The 17,801-nt window shown below is 53.1% G+C and overlaps 2 protein-coding genes across 4 annotated transcripts in view; both read right to left on the reverse strand.

Annotated features, from left to right (window-relative positions):
* Positions 1 to 413: 413 nt before the first annotated feature.
* Positions 414 to 15,745, reverse strand: LOC128757409 (aggrecan core protein-like). 3 transcript variants are annotated; one of them, XM_053862675.1, is made up of 10 exons: positions 15,568 to 15,745; positions 12,470 to 12,656; positions 5,196 to 5,370; positions 4,588 to 5,049; positions 4,090 to 4,449; positions 2,959 to 3,036; positions 2,695 to 2,853; positions 2,425 to 2,627; positions 2,213 to 2,308; positions 414 to 1,000 (listed from the first exon to the last, which is right to left on the reverse strand). In XM_053862675.1, exons 2-10 carry the CDS (start codon positions 12,647 to 12,649, stop codon positions 830 to 832), a joined length of 1,884 nt encoding a protein of 627 aa, XP_053718650.1. In that variant the 5' UTR covers positions 12,650 to 12,656; positions 15,568 to 15,745; the 3' UTR covers positions 414 to 829. The 3 variants fall into 3 exon arrangements, with proteins under 3 accessions (XP_053718650.1, XP_053718647.1, XP_053718649.1); XM_053862672.1 differs by having other exon boundaries at positions 2,959 to 3,063; XM_053862674.1 differs by lacking the exon at positions 15,568 to 15,745 and adding an exon at positions 12,803 to 13,050 and having other exon boundaries at positions 2,959 to 3,063.
* Positions 15,746 to 17,122: 1,377 nt separating this feature from the next.
* The window catches only part of kera (keratocan), a 2,334-nt gene continuing 1,655 nt past the window's right edge, over positions 17,123 to 17,801 (reverse strand). The window contains exons 2-3 of the mRNA XM_053863077.1: positions 17,789 to 17,801; positions 17,123 to 17,720 (exon numbers count right to left, since the gene is read on the reverse strand). The exon at positions 17,789 to 17,801 is cut by the window's right edge and continues 859 nt beyond it. Of these exons, the coding sequence (XP_053719052.1) occupies positions 17,554 to 17,720; positions 17,789 to 17,801 (180 nt within the window). The 3' untranslated portion in view covers positions 17,123 to 17,553. The remainder of the gene's footprint in view (positions 17,721 to 17,788) is intronic.

Below are 17,801 nucleotides of genomic sequence, written 5' to 3' on the forward strand. Positions count from 1 at the left end.
TACACGAGTAGATTAGTAGTTTTTGGTTCACTGCCACTACTAGTAAAAACCAAGCCTGCACTAGTACTAGTAGACCAGTATGTTTACTGGTGCGACAGGTGAGTATTTTTATGTCCCTCTACTAGCAGTACTGTTGGCTTCACTAGTGAGGTATACTTGCACACTACTAGTCAACCACAGCTGAGTACTAGTGCTCCTAATGTAGTTCAAGTCTTGCTTCTCTCTTTATTCTCTGGATCGTCGCTCAATGAAGAGATGACTGCAGGTGGTGGAAACAACTTTATTGACTGGTGGTTTTTCCATACAGATCACACGACAGCCCTCCTTCCCGCCCAAACATGGCCGACCGGGGGGCGGAGCCTCCGTGACTGGACTTGAAAGTAATTCAGCCAAATGTTCCAGTTGGTCTCAGCATAAATGTTTTTATTTTATAGTACAGACTTCACAAGTTTAGATGCAGCTCCCAGCCTCAGCGTCGCGATGCTGGTCGTACAAGTGTGAGTGAAATATTCATCATTATAATAATAATAATAATATATATATATATATATTTTACAAAACAAACATCAACAGTGTGACATGTTAATTGCACGGTTTATGAACAGACGTCTTCTATCTTTGGATGCAACCGTTCCGTCAAGTCGCGGAGTGAGTTTGCTTCTTAACAAAAGTGTGTGTGTGTGTGTGTGCGGTTGGAAATTGGTTTGACAGGACACGAACATGGAGGCGTGTGTGTGTGTGTGTGTCCTCGGTGTCCAGCACGTGGAAATATCCCGCTGAAGTGTCGGTATGTACAAGGGCGTGTGGGTGGGGGTCAGAGGTCAGCAGCTCAGATCAGGTCCCCGATGGGAATGCGGGGCAGGCAGATGTAGGCCTGCGGGGTCCGGCTGAGGTTGAGGGGGTTGCCGTCCAGACGGATGTCCTCCAGCGCGTTCCTGATGTAGCTGAAGTCCCGCAGGTTGCAGAAGGTGTCCTCGTGCATGGACTGGATGTTGTTGCGCTGCGGGGCGACACGACACACGCGTTACCACTGTGACCCGCCTCTAGAACCTCCGTGCACACTCGCCCTGGGCTTGAGTCAGGGAGCAGTCGCCGAGGCGTCATGTGGCCACCAGGTGGCGCTGTCTGCTGTAAACTGTTTGCACTTGGAACAGCTCACTCAATGGAACCTCACATCATTTGTAAACCAAGAGCGCCATCTAGTGGCCTCTGGAATTGAGGACACTGTTTCACCAACACTGTGTCACGATGCCTCAGCCACCCATCGCCGGTGCCCGCCCCCTGCTGGTGTAATGTATCTGTATACTGTATGTAGCAGTATCTCCTGCTGTACCTCAGTCAAAGCTAACGTTAGCGTAACAGCTACGGCTCACAACGTGAGAGAAGAGTCAAGTTAGCGTCAAACTAAAGAAATCTATGATGGAAGGAGTCAAAGTTGTGGCGTCAGGTTTGAGGTCACACGTCCCTCTGCGCTTTAGCAGAAGGCTAAAAGTGAGCATCTTCTGCCTCATGGTGACGTGTAGCCGTCGCTCACCGTTGCCCTCTGCAGAGGCGGAGGGAGCACGGCATGGACAAGTGAGTGACAAGTGGGCCACGTTTGACGGGACACAGGGAGAGACTGGGTTTCAAACGGACAGTGATAAATAAATAAATGAGATTTTATGTCTGCATGTTTATTCACTCATTCAATTCATATATTTTTTTCAATACACGGTATTCATTAAATTATTAATTCTCTATTTACTTCTTTTTTCCCCTTTTCATATGTTTTTGTTTTCCTCCTGTCCATGTCTATAAAATAAATCACTGCATTGACAAGCCTCTAGTGTGTGTCACAGTGTGAAGACATAAATCATATTCATCCACAATATCTTCCCTTCACTCTCCCACATATTTGCTACATAAATTACTCCATTTGTTGTCATTGTATTTTTCCTCATTTCATTTCTTGACTCTCCAGTATTTATGTTTGTAGTAATAATATTATAATTAAAACAAATTTTGCATTTTTTTTAAGGTAACTTTTTTTCCCGCTTTTTTCTTTATTCCCACATTAACAAATTCTCACTTTTACTTTCCAGCTACAACTCAGGAGAGTCCGAGAGTGAAGGCATACGAAGACATTTGGCGGGACACGGGGACAGACTAGTGAGCAGCTCGGACTCAAACGGACGGTGGATGAAGCGGAGGGTGAAAACAAGAGAGCAGGTACCTGGAGGTGCAGAGACCTCAGGCTGTCTGGGAGAGGCACCGGAACGTGGTCCAGCTGGTTGTCGGTCAAGTACAGGTACAGCAGTCCGGTCATGTCCTGGGGATGCACAGAACACAGGTTTAAGCTCCACCCACTGAGGGCGCAGCTGGGCCCATACGGCACTGCAGCAGTCAGAGTTGAACTCTGCCCGGGGATCAAAGGCGCGAGCCTACTTTAAAGGCCTCTCTGCCAAGTCCCTTGGAGGCGATGCTGTTGTGGCTGGCGTCGATCAGGGTCATGGTCTCGGGCAGAGCCGGCAGCTGTGACAGGCGGTTCTCCCGCAGCACCAGCTCCTCCAGGTTGGGCAGGCCCAGGAAGGCCTTGTCGTCCACGCTGGCGATCTGGTTGGCGGTCAGGTCGACGCGCTTGAGTTTGCCTGGCGGAAACAGGGAGTGGTTAGCATGGCGGGCGCCGGCGGCGGGGACTCGCAAGTGGGGACGCACTCATGGCGGCGAAGTCGGACTTGTTGATCTTGGTGATCCGGTTGTAGCGCGCGTAGAAGTGCGTGGTGTCCTTGGGCAGCGGCGGCACCTGGTCCAGCTTCAGGTCGTCGCAGTAGACGGAGCCGCCGAGGCAGGTGCACAGCAGGCAGGTGGGCATCCCTGCAAGAAGGGCCACAAGCTTTGCTGAGCGGCCGAGGCTGGCGCAGCAGACGTGGAGGCGTCAGCAGCAGCCAGGTCCCAGTCCTCGCGCCCCGCCGTACTAACCTCGCCGGTCGACCACCGCCTCCTCCGGCTCAGAGCCGGAGGCCTCCTCTACCCCTCCAGCCCCCTCCTGCGGGGTCTCTGCTGTGGTGGGAAGAAGCCCCTCCTCTTGTTAGAGAGAAGATCAGCCGTTAAGGAAACAGGTTAGAACCACATTTAACCGACCAACCGCAGTTAAATGAGCGCTGCAGCGCAGGCCGAGGCTCGGAGCGGACAGTTGGAGGCAACGACGGCAAGAGGCACGTGCGAAGGATGCTTCCAAACAACACGCGCCGATTTCTGCACCTTTACCCGGTCATTTAGTTTATTTGTCTTTGACACAGTGCATTCATTCATTGGCATTGTTTCATTTTCCTTTTTCTTTTTAATAAAAAAATAGTTGAATTTATTCTGACCTTTTCAAATGAACACATTTGAAAATTAGTTTCTACTCCTATATTATTTAATGAACCTCCAGAATGATTCCATTTTTTGTATCGTTTTCCATGAATCCTCCTGGTCTTCCAACATGTGCTTGTTACTGCTCGGTGTTTCCAGTGTTTCCAGATTCACTCCCAAATAAATCAATGATCTTTTATTTCTGCATGTGTATTGACTCATTCAATTCATATTTTTACTTTTCAGGTAACTTTTCCCCCCATTTCCACAAAATGTTATTTATGACCACGGTAACAAATTGTCACATTTACTTCCCAGCGAGGACTCTGGAGTGCATTATCCCTTATTTTCCCTTCGTTTTGTATCTATATCTCCAAATAACTGAATTATTTTACTTTCAAACACATCCATTTACTGACTTCCTTTACTTTCCACATTGTTCTAACTTTTTCCTTTCGTATTTATTGACGTTATTGTTCCATAATAAATATGTTCATGTTATCCTCCGAGCTGTGTTTCAGTGATGTTCCAGGCTTCTCAGCGTCCCAGCTGTGACTCCACCTGAACTGACCGGTGAGAACTTTGTTGTGTAGCTGGTCAAACACGTGGGTGAGGGAAGCATTGGCTGGGAGGAAACCAGAGTCCTCAGCAGCACGACGCCACCCGAGATCTGGCAGTGTTCTCCAGCCAAACGAACTGAGGCAGGTCGCTAGTCTAACCTCACACCTTTGAGTCTTCAGAGCTTCAGGTACTGACCTTTATCAATATCAGGAACCAAGGTCACACCTGGGACCTCCTCCGTGTCTCCAGACCCAGAGACCACAGAAGTCCCGGAGTCTCCTGAGACCTCTACTTCTCCAGAGGCTTCAGAGATTCTTGTGTCTCCAGAGGGTTCAGTGAGCTCCACATCTCCAGACACCTCGGTGATCACTATGTCCCCAGAGGCTCCTGAGACTTCAGGCTCCCCAGATTCTCCAGAGACACTCGAGTCTCCGGAGACTCCAGAGATCCCCAAGTCGCCAAGATCTCCTGATGTTCCCGAAGCTCCAGAGAATTCGCCAGAAGCCCCAGTTGCCTCGTGGGGGGCGGTGGTTGGAATGAGGGGCAGCTCCTCCTCTTGTTAGAGCCAAGGAGGGCGGTTAGGAGACATTAGGAAGGTGACGAGAGGCGAGAGGGTCAGTCAGTCAAGCTGTTATCACTCACTCATGATCACATGACACGCAAGGCCCACGCTCTCCAAGCCAAGACACTAACCTCCAGGTAACAGGATGATCCCAGAGACCCCCGACTCCTCAGAGTCCCCGGAAACCCCTGAAATTCCAGAGGCACCAGAAGCGAGGAGGTCCCCGGAGAACCCAGACAGGTCCACGGAGCCCTCAGGGAATTCAATAGAAACCCCTGAAGCTGCCGAGCCCAGGTCTGCAGAGGCTTGTCCGGACCCCGACAGGTCCCCGGAGAGATCCCCAGATACCAAGAGGTCTCCTGATAACAAGAACTCCCCGGAGCCCGCGGCGCTGAGGATCTCCACCGAGTCCCCGGACACCAGGACGATGTCCCCAGAACTGCCGGAGCCACTCGGAGCCTCCTGGTCTCCGGAGACTCCAGAAGTGGAGGCCTCAGGAGCCCCAGAAACCCCAGAGGCTCCAGAGCCGTCCGAGCTCCCCAAATCCCCGGAAACATGAAGGATGTCGATGGGCGTCAGACGCAGCTCCACCTCTTGTTAGAGACAAGACAGGTGTTAGCAGACAGACACATTAAAGGCGGGGCCCCACATTTAACCGCCCAGTTAAATGGAACACATGCACATGTTAGGCCTGGAAGGTGAGGAACCCCGTGTCCCCGGTGTGAGTGCTGTTTCCGACCTTTCTGAGTGTCCGGGCCCATGAGGACCCCCGACCCTCCGGAGCCCTGGGGGACCAGCTGGGGCATCATCGGCATCTCCTCCTCCTCCTCCTCCTCCAGGCCCTCCTGCTCCTCCAGGGAGGCCTCAGGGATGGGGTAGTGGTAGTCGGGCGGGGCCAGTGTGCCGATCTCTATCTGAGGGAAACACGCCGCTGCTGAGTCACACGTCCAGGAGTGGACCTCCATCACACCAGTCCTCAAGTCGTTTCAAGGCTGTGACTCTATTCTCCAGTCTCTGACTTGTATGACGTCAAGAACCTTTACAAACACTTGTCCTCCATGTTCAGAGGGTCAGACTCTGAGGTCGTCACCCCCGCAGCCCCTGGACCCCAGTCATCTACCACCTTCGGGTCCTAACTTGGAAGAGGGAGTCACTCATCTGAGAGGTGAAACATCTTCTCATCGTGTGGAACACCTGGTGAGAACCAAGTCATCTCAGAGTTTAAGTGCTTTGAGAGAGAGCATGAAGGAAACCCTGGAAAGGAACCAATCCATTTGACTGCTTGGTGAGTTGGACGCTCATGATGCGCTGGTGACGCTTCGTGAAGCCTCACCTTCAGAGCTCACGAGGTGGCGCTGTTGGTTTAAGTACGGTGACAGGTTTGTTTGGAAGATTCTGAAAGCGTCATCTAGTGGGCTCTGCGACGGACGACACCCAGATAGCAGCCGGGCCCGGCTACAAGTCGGAACTGTCTCGGCACCAGATCCAGACCGGCTCGGGCGCGGAGTCAGCTGCCCCTGACTTTCACATTTCCCTGGATCTGGAGCGGATCCTGGGTGCACAGTGGCTCGACTTGGCCACCGTGCACCCAGGATCCATGTCCAAACATGCACGGACCCAGCTTCATCCTCACCAGCACTTGGTGGCTAAACTGGTTAGTGAGCAGAGTCAATAACCCGTGCAGCTTTTCAATTCATAACCAGTTCCCCTCTAGTTAGTTTGGGTCAGCAGGACCAAGTCAATGAACACGTTGGACTTTAACAACACCAGGCTTTTGAACCCTTCGTCTTCTCTGCTGCAGTGTCTGCTGTCTTTTCTGAAACTCATTTGAACTCTGTGACAAGTTAAAAACGTCTCCACACTCTCGCCGCCTGCGCTGCTTTATCAGAGGAAACGGGAAGATTCAACCATCTTCACTGAAACAGAAAGATTCGAGGGCTGCAGCCTGAGTTTTGCAGGTTTGAATCCAACTTTGCTGTGAGGCGTGGACTTGCAGTACCGGCATGATCCAGACAGTGGCGCTGAGTCCCCAGCCAGCGGCTCCGGTAACACCTGACTCTGCCTCTCACGCCCCTCCAGGCTGAGTCCAGCCTCTGAATGGTCCTTGTGGAACCCTGACGCTCATGGTAGCTGCAGCGGTCCATGTTCCGAGCTTCAGCAGCCGAAGCTGCGACACGAGGAGTCGCGAGTCTTGGCTGGAAACACAAGGCCAGCCTTTGATGAGCAGCCGAGTGCCGTGGTTCCCTCGAGCAAACACCGGAGGGGAAGGTCAGGAGGGACCAGCCTCGGAACTGAGTGGCCTTGGAATGCCTGACCGCTTCTGTGACTCGCGTCGCTGGCTCAGACTCGCACGGCGGAGCGAGCCACGAACGCAGCCTGGAACTGTACAAACAAGGCGTCAGGTTTCACCACGTTCCCGAGCACCTTTCCCCCTCCTCACGTCCCCGCTGAACCCCTCCGCCTCAGACCTCCCTCCCTGCCACTCAGCCTGGAGCGAAGGGAGCCGAGTCCCTCTCACGCTGCTGGGATCCCAGGGACCCCGTCTGCCTCACCTCAGGGGCTGCGTGCTGACAGAAGGCCGAACATCTGAAGACTCTCTGCTGACTCATCTTTCTGGTCTCCACCAACCAAGGGCCTCGACACGGTCGCTCACTACAATCTGGGTCACAGGTACTGGAAGAGTGCAGACCTCCAACAAGCAGCTCAGTCTCCCCTGACATTCCTTTACCCAGTGAACCAGAAACCTTTGCTAGCATTTGAAGTATCATCGATATCAACCATGTTTAAATGAGCTCAGGGGACGGCAGGTGGCAGCAGCGTTCCGGAACTGGAGCTCGAGCGCTGAGACCGAAACGTAACCTCCACTTATTACCAAGCCGATCCAGAGTCTGGACTGACGCAGCACCGTTCCAAAGCTCCTGGACTCACTTCTGCCTCGACTGAATCTCAAACTGAGGGGGGAAAATGCCCTCTCGGCTTGGTGTGTGACACTGGTACACAGCAACTGAACGTTGGTTTTTATCTGCATCAACTCGGGACGTGTGATGCAAAGACACGCCTCAAACATGTTTCGCACTCAGCACACACACATTCTTCTGCGTCTATGTAACACGTATGTTTTTGTTATGTGTGAAGTCTGTTGAAATGCTGTTGGTTTTCTGTTTTTATTTTGGGGGCTATTACTTTGTTTTTGCTGGGGGACTTTTATTTTGAAGGGCAAGGCTCTGCGTTGTGACGGAAGTTCAGCAGGTCAGTGGAGATAAGAACTGTACTGTTCGTACAAGCGCCATGAACTTTCGGTTTGGTGACTCATTGTGAATGTGTCATGGAGTCATGTTCGGTAAAAGTGTGCTCAACTGTTACTGCCACGTGGATGTGCGTGCTTCACTGTGACTGTGTATTGTGATGTGCAGGTGAGCAGCGGTTGTGTCCAGGCCCCACCCCTTTGTGTTTTTTCTTTTGGTTCAGTGGACGTCCAGTCAAGGAAACAGACACACCTGAGTGGACACAGTCTGTTGGACCAGCAGAGGACTAGAGGGGTTGCATCTCTCTTAAACACAACAACGATTTTAGTTCCCTCACCAGGAGAGGTAACTCTCCTCAGGTGATCAGATCAGTCGGAGATTATTGGGACAGAACTGCTGCCGATAATCGGCCCTGAAGACGGTGAGGCTGCTCACGTTTGAGACCCAAAACCTTCATGTGATGCCTCATGCTATATGGAAGTGAAGCATGTTTTTCTTGTGTCTCCCACTGTTCATCATGTGGCGTACGGCGCCATGGGACGAGGATGGGTGGTGTCGAGAGTGGATCGCTCCCGACCCGAGCCGATCAAGAAGCAATCTGACGGAGGAACAACGACAACGTGAAGGGAAGTTTACAAAGGTTTGTAATGATGGGGAGTAGATCTCACTCCGCTCGGCCCCTGGTCCGTTCTTTCAGGGGCCCTTCCCTTCCACAGGCAGCGGAGGAGCCACACGTGAAACCACCGTCATGATGATGACTTTTCCACCTGTCCTGATGTTTCCACTCTGCTTTATCACGTGAGACCACCAGAACGTTCTGCCTCGGAGGATGAGCTCCTCTGCGTGTGTGACAGATGCGACGCTCACTTCACATTCCTTTCCCCAGCCTCTCCCCCTGAACCTGACCCTCCAAAACACACGGCTCACCTGAACCAGGACTCTGAACCAGACTGGAACCCAGTTATTGTGTAGTTTGAATCCTCAAACTGAGCAAGTTGGCACACACAACGGACAGAGATCCAATGTTTGTCAGAGCTTCTGAGCCTGCACACAGTTTCTCTGGTCCTCAGCTGTGTGGAGCTTCAGTGAGGTGAACATCCAAAGCAGGGATCCAACTGCTGACAGGGCGGTTTCTCCCTCTCCAGTGAGCTGATGTCTCAGAATGGAAGAGGAGTCGCGATGCAGACGGAGCAGGACAAGCCCCGGGGAGAGGGATGAAACCAGCTCAGAGGCTGGAGATGGAAAACGCTGAGTCAGCGTTCCAGCCGACAGTGAGAGAAGCCGATCCTGATGTGGAGCTGGAGGACCGTGTGCTCAGACCTGGACCTGGTTTCTGATGGAGCGCCGTGTGTTTAACGACCTGGGCGAGGACTTGCAGGACGCCTGCCGCCGCATCAGGACACACTGAGTTCCTCAGCTGGGTCTGACGGTGACTCCAGTGTCTACAGTCCGATCCTGACCTCCACCTGAAGATCTGGCTTCCTCCAGGCACAAATGCCATCATGGCTGAATGTGACACCTCAAATGCACCTCTTCTGGTGATGCACAGCAGGAGACTGGTCTCGCCTCCAAGACCAGAGTCGACCGCGTTTAGACCTGGTCTGGTGTCAGCCGTGTGGGACTCGCTGGACGCAGGTTCAGAAGCCAGTCTTTGAACAAACCTGGACGCAGCCTTTGTGCCTGGTGGTTCAGGGTGGGTTGAAGAAGAGGCAACTTCGGGGGTTTGGATTTATCAGGGAAGAAAGTCAGTTTTCGGTTTGTCAAAGTCTTGGTTTTCTCTGAGCCATGGTCTTGAGTCAGAGCCCAGTCAGGGGGTCTCGAGCCCAACACTACCTGACTCCAGCCCTTCTCCAGTGGCCCATGTCTCCCGCCCATGTGGGGCCAGGAGGCTCCTTCCAGTCCTGCGTGCTGCTTACCGTGTCGATAGCGTCCAGATGTTGATACATCTGGTCCCCCACTCCCACTCATCCCCTCTAGACCCGAGGCCCCACTCCATCATGTCGACGCCCCACGACGTCACGTCGACACCCCACGACGTCACGTTGACGCCCCACTCGTCATGTCGGCGCCCCACGACATCAGGTCGATGCCCCAGTCCGTCATGTCGACGCCCCATGACGTCACATCAACGCCTCAGTCCATCATGTCGACGCCCCACTACGTCATGTCGACGCCCCACTCGGTCACGTTGACGCCCCACTCCGTCATGTCGACACCCCACTACGTCACGTTGACGCCCCGCTCATCATGTCGACGCCCCACTAAGTCACGTTGATGCCCCACTACGTCACGTTGACGCCCCACTCTGTCACGTCGACCCCTTCCTCAGCAAACTTGCTGCAGGTTATAAACTCCAGTTAGAGGCTTCAGACACACGAGGTTTCAGTTCAGCCGCTGGCTCGGAGGAATCGCAGAGTCAGCAGGTCGCCATCCCGACGGCGCCCTGGAATCAATTCCACCCTCCAAACAGTGGGCTCATGGCAGTGGGGTCCTCCCAGCATGCCCTGCAGGCCGGCCACATCACAGACGGTGTCAGACCAGAGCCAAGCTTCATAAGTGGCAGCAGATGCTCCGCAGACAGAAAACAACGCATCACAGCCACCCTCCCCTCCCCACCAGGTCTCTCCGGCCAGCGCCAGACTGGCCTCACTGGCTTCCGGGCCAGGCCCCGGCGGCCACCTCTCTTGGTCAGGTGCGGAGCGCTGTGCCTCTCAACTGGAGCCTAAGTGTGTCGGGAGCTAGGGGGAGGTGAACTACTTCTGAAGCTGGCACTGATGGGCGAGGACACCACGCTGCCTGGACTGAGGAGTGTGGGACAGCAGAACTGTGCCACGCCAGGATCACCGGCCGCACTTTGCTCCTAACTGACCCCCGCTCAGCTCTGGATTAGACCTGAAATCCTCTGGCTCACGGGCAAATCCCTTCCTGCCTGGCCGAGCGCGTCCACGCCAAGGCTCTGCTCCTCCAGCTCTTCCTGGGTTGGCGGCCGGCCAGACCCGGGTCGGCCCTTTGTGCCGGATACTGGGCTGCGTGGCTCCTTCTCCTCACCTGTGGAGCTTCCCCCTGATCATGAACTCAATCCCTGCTGGACGGGCGCTGACCTACTTCAGCTCCTCCTCCTGACCTGGTCTGCTGCGGGACCGCCGTCTCTGTATAGAGTCCTGTCTTCAGCAGACTCTGCTCCACCGCCTGGCCGGGACAGAGTCCCACATGGGCACCAGCAGGAAGCTCATCTTCTCAGATTCAGGCACAGTTTATTCCACACAGCTGCAGTCGAGGCAGCGCTTGTTGACTGGAGCTCAGCACTGGAGGGACATGAATGCGGCCTCCTGATGACCACCGGAGCAGCAAACCCTCGTGAGTCAAGTCAGGAGTCCAGTCATGGCGGGCAGTTTTCAAACCCACTAGAAGAGGTGAAGTTAGCTACCAACAGGTTCATCATCAAGTTCAAGTCAAGCATCTTGTTTGAGGGTTTTCAGGGTCAAAAGGCAAAAGGTCTCCACTGGTTGGTGTTGCATGGGACCCTCTGAAGCTGCTGCCCCCGCGACCCGGCAAAGGCTAAGTGGATGAGGATGGGTGGAGTCATTCAGGGTCATGTGATCCATGAAAAGCTCCAGTGAGACAATTCAACAGCAGAATAAGACGGTTGCTGGATCAAGTCCAAAATACATGATGTGACATCAGCAACATCAGCAAACAACATTTGTATCAAAGCGAGGTTGTCCTTCACTGCTGAGGCTAACGCCGGAGGTAACTCTGAGGCTAACACTGGAGGTAACTCTGAGGCTAACACTGGAGGTAACTCTGAGGCTAACACTGGAGGTAACTCTGAGGCTAACGCCGGAGGTAACTCTGAGGCTAACACCGGAGGTAACTCTGAGGCTAACACTGGAGGTAACTCTGAGGCTAACACCGGAGGTAACTCTGAGGCTAACACTGGAGGTAACTCTGAGGCTAACACTGGAGGTAACTCTGAGGCTAACGTCAAAGGTAACTCTGAGGCTAACACTGGAGGTAACTCTGAGGCTAACGTCAAAGGTAACTCTGAGGCTAACACTGGAGGTAGCTCTGAGGCTAACGCCGGAGGTAACTCTGAGGCTAACGCCGGAGGTAACTCTGAGGCTAACACTGGAGGTAACTCTGAGGCTAACACTGAAGGTAACTCTGAGGCTAACGCCGGAGGTAACTCTGAGGCTAACACTGAAGGTAACTCTGAGGCTAACACTGAAGGTAACTCTGAGGCTAACGCCGGAGGTAACTCTGAGGCTAACACTGAAGGTAACTCTGAGGCTAACACCGGAGGTAACTCTGAGGCTAACACTGAAGGTAACTCTGAGGCTAACACTGAAGGTAACTCTGAGGCTAACGCCGGAGGTAACTCTGAGGCTAACACTGAAGGTAACTCTGAGGCTAACACCGGAGGTAACTCTGAGGCTAACACTGGAGGTAACTCTGAGGCTAACACTGAGGGTACACGACACATGCAGGTGTATTCACACCACACCACAGTATTTCACACCTCGTGTGACTTCAGGAGGTCTTAAACACTCCAGGCTTGTTAAGTCCCATCATGCAGCGCAACAGTTACAGCTCAGGTTGAGGTCAAATGTAAACAGTGGCTTGTGGTGCCAAGCCTCTCCTGCGGCTCCTCTGACAAGTGCTCCAGCACGACTTTAAAGACAAGCGTATCCAGCTCTGGCGTGAAGCCACGCGGCGGGCCGGACCCGGCCCCCGGGCCGCGGGCTGGACACACTGCAGCTCGTCCTACCTGAGGGTCTTCGATGGTCAGGCCGTCTTCATAGTCGTACAAGTCCGGGTTTTCCAGATTGAGCTCGTTCCCATCGTAGTGGCTTCCGTGGTAGGAGTCTGCTTGTCGGGAGAATCTTGGACTGGCCACCACAGCCTGGAGGGTGAAGAGTCCCAGCACCAGCCGCACCAGCGTCCTCATGGTTCACCTGCGCAGAAGCCACACCGGTTCATTGGGCCGCGCAGGTCACTGGAGGTGACTCGCTTGACTTTCTTCTTCTCAGTTAGCGTTTGATAAAAACGTCCTGCTGTTGCAGGTCTGTCTTTTCAAAGGACCAATATAAACCCCTCTCACCGTCTTCTCCATCTGTGCCCGGGCATCCCACACAAGAAGACGACTGGTGCTGTCAAGTCCAAAACCACAATGCAAACTAGGGCTGGATGGACTAGAGGCAGCAGAGTCACACACTCGTATTCCAGGGGACAAATGTCATGAGAGGCTGAGGGTGAAGTTTCAACTCCAGATCTGGTGTAGAAGCATCAGTCATCTGCGTAACTCGTCATTCAGTGAAGGTCAGAGCAGCGACTCGTCATGTCAGTCACTCACCAACCAGCAGGTCCATGAGTATTGGAGTATATTGACGAGTACTTCAAGAAATGATTGCGTTCCAGCCATGAGCTAGTCGCTAGCTCCATAGCAACTAGCTAACTAAGGTGGCAGTTCCACCACGTACAAACTACATCAAACCTTCATTCTGACTTTGAAGAGGGGATTTTATGGAGGGAATTTCCTCATGTTGCTTCCAGGAGTCGACTTCGCTGCTCTGCTGTTGATCAAGAGGTCATTTCCTCTCTGCGAGCCCAGGTCCACAGATGCAGGGAGCTAAGCTAGCACTTGTCCTGGCTCTATAGAAGTGGAAGTAAGAGGTAGACGACTGCTTAGGTCTATGGCTCGGCTAACACAGGCTATGAAGAGCTGACTTTTTATTGGTTTTTTTGCTTTATTGGTTATGAAAAATATTAACACACTCATTATTTAAAACAAACAAAATAAACATATAAATAAAGAATTTAGATCCCAAATAAAACTGATGCTAAAATAAGTCCATCTATTTCATGATGCTGTTCTCTGAGTCGTTTCTGGGCTGTTCTGTTCCGGAGCTCCTGACGAGGGCGGAGCCTGACGGAGGTGTGGATGGGGGCGGAGTCTGAGAGGTCAAGGTGTGTGTGAGCTGCTGCTCTGTTGATGTAGAGGCTCAGAAACAGCTGGAGAGAGATGGAGGTCGGCCATCTTGCTTTATAGTGTTGGGCTTCTGACTTCCCTCTGTTCTACAGTTCCATCATGGGGATTTGAACATTTAGGATCCAGGATCCTTCAGGTCCGAATCGCGATCACTGCCACAGTGAGGGGGCGGGGCCAAAGCAGACTACAATGATTGGTGGAATTGGTGGGAAAGTTGCGTTGTTGGACAAAACTGCAGCGCCGCACAGAAATCGCTGCGATTGGTTGGAATTGTGTTCATAGTTGCGATCAGGTTCAGGTAAAGTTCACCAAAACTACTGAAAAACTACTGAAACTGCAAACAACAGACAAAAAAATATAACAAAAGTGTTGTCTTCAAAACTTTACTTCAAATAAAATAAAGCCAAAACTAAACTGAAACTAAGCCTTTTTCAAAAACCGACTGTATTTAAAGACAGAAAAAAAAACGAAATAAAAACTGAAGCGAATGAAAACTCCTCAACTTTTATAACTGGGGGATCGCATCATGGCCATCTCCTGGAGGGACTGGAGGAGCAGAGGGGGGTGAGGAGAGAGACGGGCCGAGGCGGAGGAGAAGCCAAAAGCCAAAGAAGAAGCAGGCGGTGCCGGGCCGGTCCCGGTGCTGGGTGCTGCACCTCTGCATGCCGGCCCTCAGCTCTGACTGGAATGTGGCGGAGGAACCATGTTTGCCAGCCTGGAGGAGCCGGTCCAGGATGGCAAAGCTGGGCCGGTTCTGCAGAGAGAGCGGTCTGACCGGGCCACCCTTCCTCTGTCTGAGCCTCATGCAAATGACAAAAGCCAGAAAATAAGCCCTGAACCATCAGCATGTTGCCGTGCCCTGAGATCCCTCTGGTGTTGTGTGCTGCGGGGAGCCATGCGACGGAGCAGCTGCTAAGCTCTGCGCAGTAACACTCCCATATTGTCTGAGTTGGTCGGTCTGAGGAGCCAGTTTGCTTCTCATGGCTCGGACCAGTCAGTGACCTGCCGACATGGGGTCCGGTCTGGGACGTGTCAGTCTCCTGCTGCACAGCGTCCAGCAGGGCGGCGGAGGCAGATGGAGAAGAGAGAGAGAGAAGGTGAAGACACTGGCCCTCAGGGTGAGATGGAGAGACCCCTGGCCCCTCACAGTGGGCCTTTATGAGGCCTGCTCCCTGTCCGTCTCTGCACTCAAACTCCAAATTCCACCGAGGTTTGTGGACAGGACAGCAGTCAGTTACGGGACAAGCTGCACTCAACACACACACACACACACACACACACACACCTGGAGAGACACGTCCTCTCACTGATGCTCGCCCAACACACACCCATCTGTCAGCCAGAGAAACCTGAGAAGCCCGGGCGGCTATTTCTGGAGGTTTTAAGCCATTTCAAACCACCTTCTGTGGTCTTGAGGAGAGGAATCTGCTGCTGCGGGAGCAAATCTAATAATGCAAATGACAAGTGGTGGAGGAGGCGAGCGGCTGTCAGAGTTGCGCCGGAGCTCGCCGCCTCTGACAGAGGGCTTCTATTGGAGGACAGAGCCGCGCTTTTATCCCGGCCATCACTGTGTCCTGTGTGTGAAAACTCCCTCGCCCCTCGTGTTTTGCTTGGCTCCACGGACCACATTTTCCCCGCAAAACATGCCGCACGGACGTCTTCGCCGCAGGTCGCAGCTCAAGTCAGACGCGGATCTCGCACCAACGGCTCCAGAAGAGACATTTAGGGGCCCCAGAATCTCACACGACGACGAGCGCGGAAACGGCACATGACGCTGGGAAAGACAGCGACCAGGTCGCAGAGGTGTTTAGCTAGTTACGATTCTCGCTACGCGATCGAAGCGGCGCCCGAGTCGGCGGCGGGAAGGAAAGACTTACCTCTGTCTCCTGCTTTTCCAAATGGTCCCTTCAGCTGTGATGGAGATGCTGAGGGCTCCGGGACTCGGCCAATGGTGAGAGGTCGCGCAGAGGTGCCCTGGCGAGGGAGGGTGGTGTGTGTGTGTGAGTGTGTGTGTGTGTGTGGGGTGTGAGGGTCTGTGAGTGCCCTGCCGCGTATGTGTCAAGGTAGGCACTGAGACCGATTGGCCCGGAGCAGGTTGTTTTTGGTCACTCGGAGCCCCCCTCCCCTTCGCTGCACACACACCTTCATCGCTCACATATACATGACACACAGAACACGACCCCCCCCCCCCCCGCCCCCCCAGCCGGGCAGATAGCTTCAGATCCTCTACAAGTGTTTCCTTTATTTTCCTCCCAGCGCGGTTCAATCGCAGCTAAATATTTCTTTTCCTGCAGCAAAACTCCGGCATGTGTAGCTTTCATGTACGAGGGGGATGCTCGGGGTGCGGGCACACAATGGGGCCACTGTGAGCGGCCCCTGTTAGCATGGAGCTGAGAGGAAGTCTGGCTCGGAGCAAGGCCTCCCTCCCGGCCTTCCACTTCGCATCTGTCTGTCTGGAGTTCAGGTGTGAGGGAGGCGCACCGCTGCTGTGCTCCTGAGGCGGACTTGACCCGAGTCTTCACAGGGACTCGTCACCTTGAATCAAGCCCGACCCGCGTCTTCAGGCTCCAGGAGTGTCAACTGACACGTGGGCAACACATTTCACAAGTGAAGTGGGAGCTGGGTGGGTCCGGGTGGACTCCACTGATTCACGACGACAACCGGCCCCAAATCGTTTTGGCCGAGTCCCAGTCGGTGGGATTCATGGTGTGACTAGAGACTAGCAGTTCATGCTTGAATATCGAAGAGATTCTCAGAGAACCGATCACATGTCATTGACAGTGCTAATGCTTACATTGGTTCTAACTTACCTGAACCATAACAGACTGAGATGAGAGATCAGAGCGGACACAGGTGGCGCCGTCCTTCCAGTGAGTCCTGAGCTCAGCGTGAGAGCAAAGAGGGGAAGAGGAAGACTGTGTCCTTTTGCTGTTGACTTTCATTTGACCTTGATTCTGTGGTCGTCTGTTCTGGACGCTGAAACAACTTCTATTTTTCATATTCTTATTGTTTCATTGAGATTTTTCAACTTTGTCGCCCTGACTTGGAGGCTAAGCCAGCTGACTTGTGACGCACGCACGAGTCTTCCTACATATTCACTGCTCACAGAATAAATGCTCGACACACTATCGACATATTCACCATCATCTGCTTCATAAAAGGCACGTTCTTTTTATTATTATCTATCCTCTCTTAATATCTCAAGTGATGATGATGATGATGGCTGGTCTTCATTACTGTCGTCGAGCCGTGCTGTATTTCCTCCCCTGGCGCCTGCCACCTGCTGGTGGACAGTAGGAACTGCACCAGGCTCCATGTTTACAGAGTGGCTTGTCTAAAAGCTGCGATGCTGCCTGTCGCAAAGTTGCAAGTTTGGGGCCAGAAATGCTGCCACATGTTTTTAGAATCATGAAAGAATCACTCAGTAGCAAACACTTTTAGCACTTTTTTTTATTTCATTATGTACAGTTATGATGCAACCAGTAATTAAATAATAATAAAAAAAAATCTCTTGCATGGTTCTTGGTTCGCAGGAACCAGAAATCCTAACGTGCTGTATGAACAGGATGAGAAAATGCTAGCTCATCGGTGCAAAATGATTTAGCTCGACTGCTGAAGGATGCAGAGATGATCAACATGAATCTCATAAAGAAGCATTTGGCTTTGAAACAAACAAGATCCAAACAATAAACACTGCGTCGGCTGGGCTGCTCTGAGCGTAGAAAAATCTCATTGGACGATCCACCGTGGCGATCCAAGGCACCAAAGTGACAACAGGAAACTCTCTACTCTAACAGCGCAGCAGCGTCTCCGGCGCTCAGGCTCTAGCGCCGCTGCTGAGGCAGGTGAGCCTCCGTCACGCCTCAGATGACGATGGACCGCAGGAGGCGGAAGCAGAGGATGACGTCCCGGGGGATCGGAGGCTTGATGTCGTTGCCGTCCAGTCGAAGGTAGCGTAACCGAGGCGTGCTCTCGTTGGAGTCGTCCACCGTGTCGATGTCGAAGGGGCAGACGTTGGAGCCGTTCACGTCTGAAATGCAAAGGACAGTTAGAGGACCTGGAAGGAGAAGGTGGCGCCACTGGGTGACGGCGACTCACTCTTGATGTTGTT

Source organism: Synchiropus splendidus, chromosome 4 (genome assembly GCF_027744825.2).
Source record: "Synchiropus splendidus isolate RoL2022-P1 chromosome 4, RoL_Sspl_1.0, whole genome shotgun sequence".
NCBI lineage: Eukaryota > Metazoa > Chordata > Actinopteri > Syngnathiformes > Callionymidae > Synchiropus > Synchiropus splendidus.

Excerpts from the sequence above, each read along its gene's own strand:
- LOC128757409 (XM_053862672.1), bottom strand. The coding sequence starts at position 12,649 with ATGAGGACGCTGGTGCGGCTGGTGCTGGGACTCTTCACCCTCCAGGCT. Across the intron at positions 4,450-4,587 it reads GATCATCCTGTTACCTGGAG|AGGAGGAGCTGCCCCTCATT; the intron begins GTTAGTGTCTTG and ends GGCTCTAACAAG. Across the intron at positions 3,064-4,089 it reads GGTTCCTGATATTGATAAAG|AGGAGGGGCTTCTTCCCACC; the intron begins GTCAGTACCTGA and ends CTCTCTAACAAG.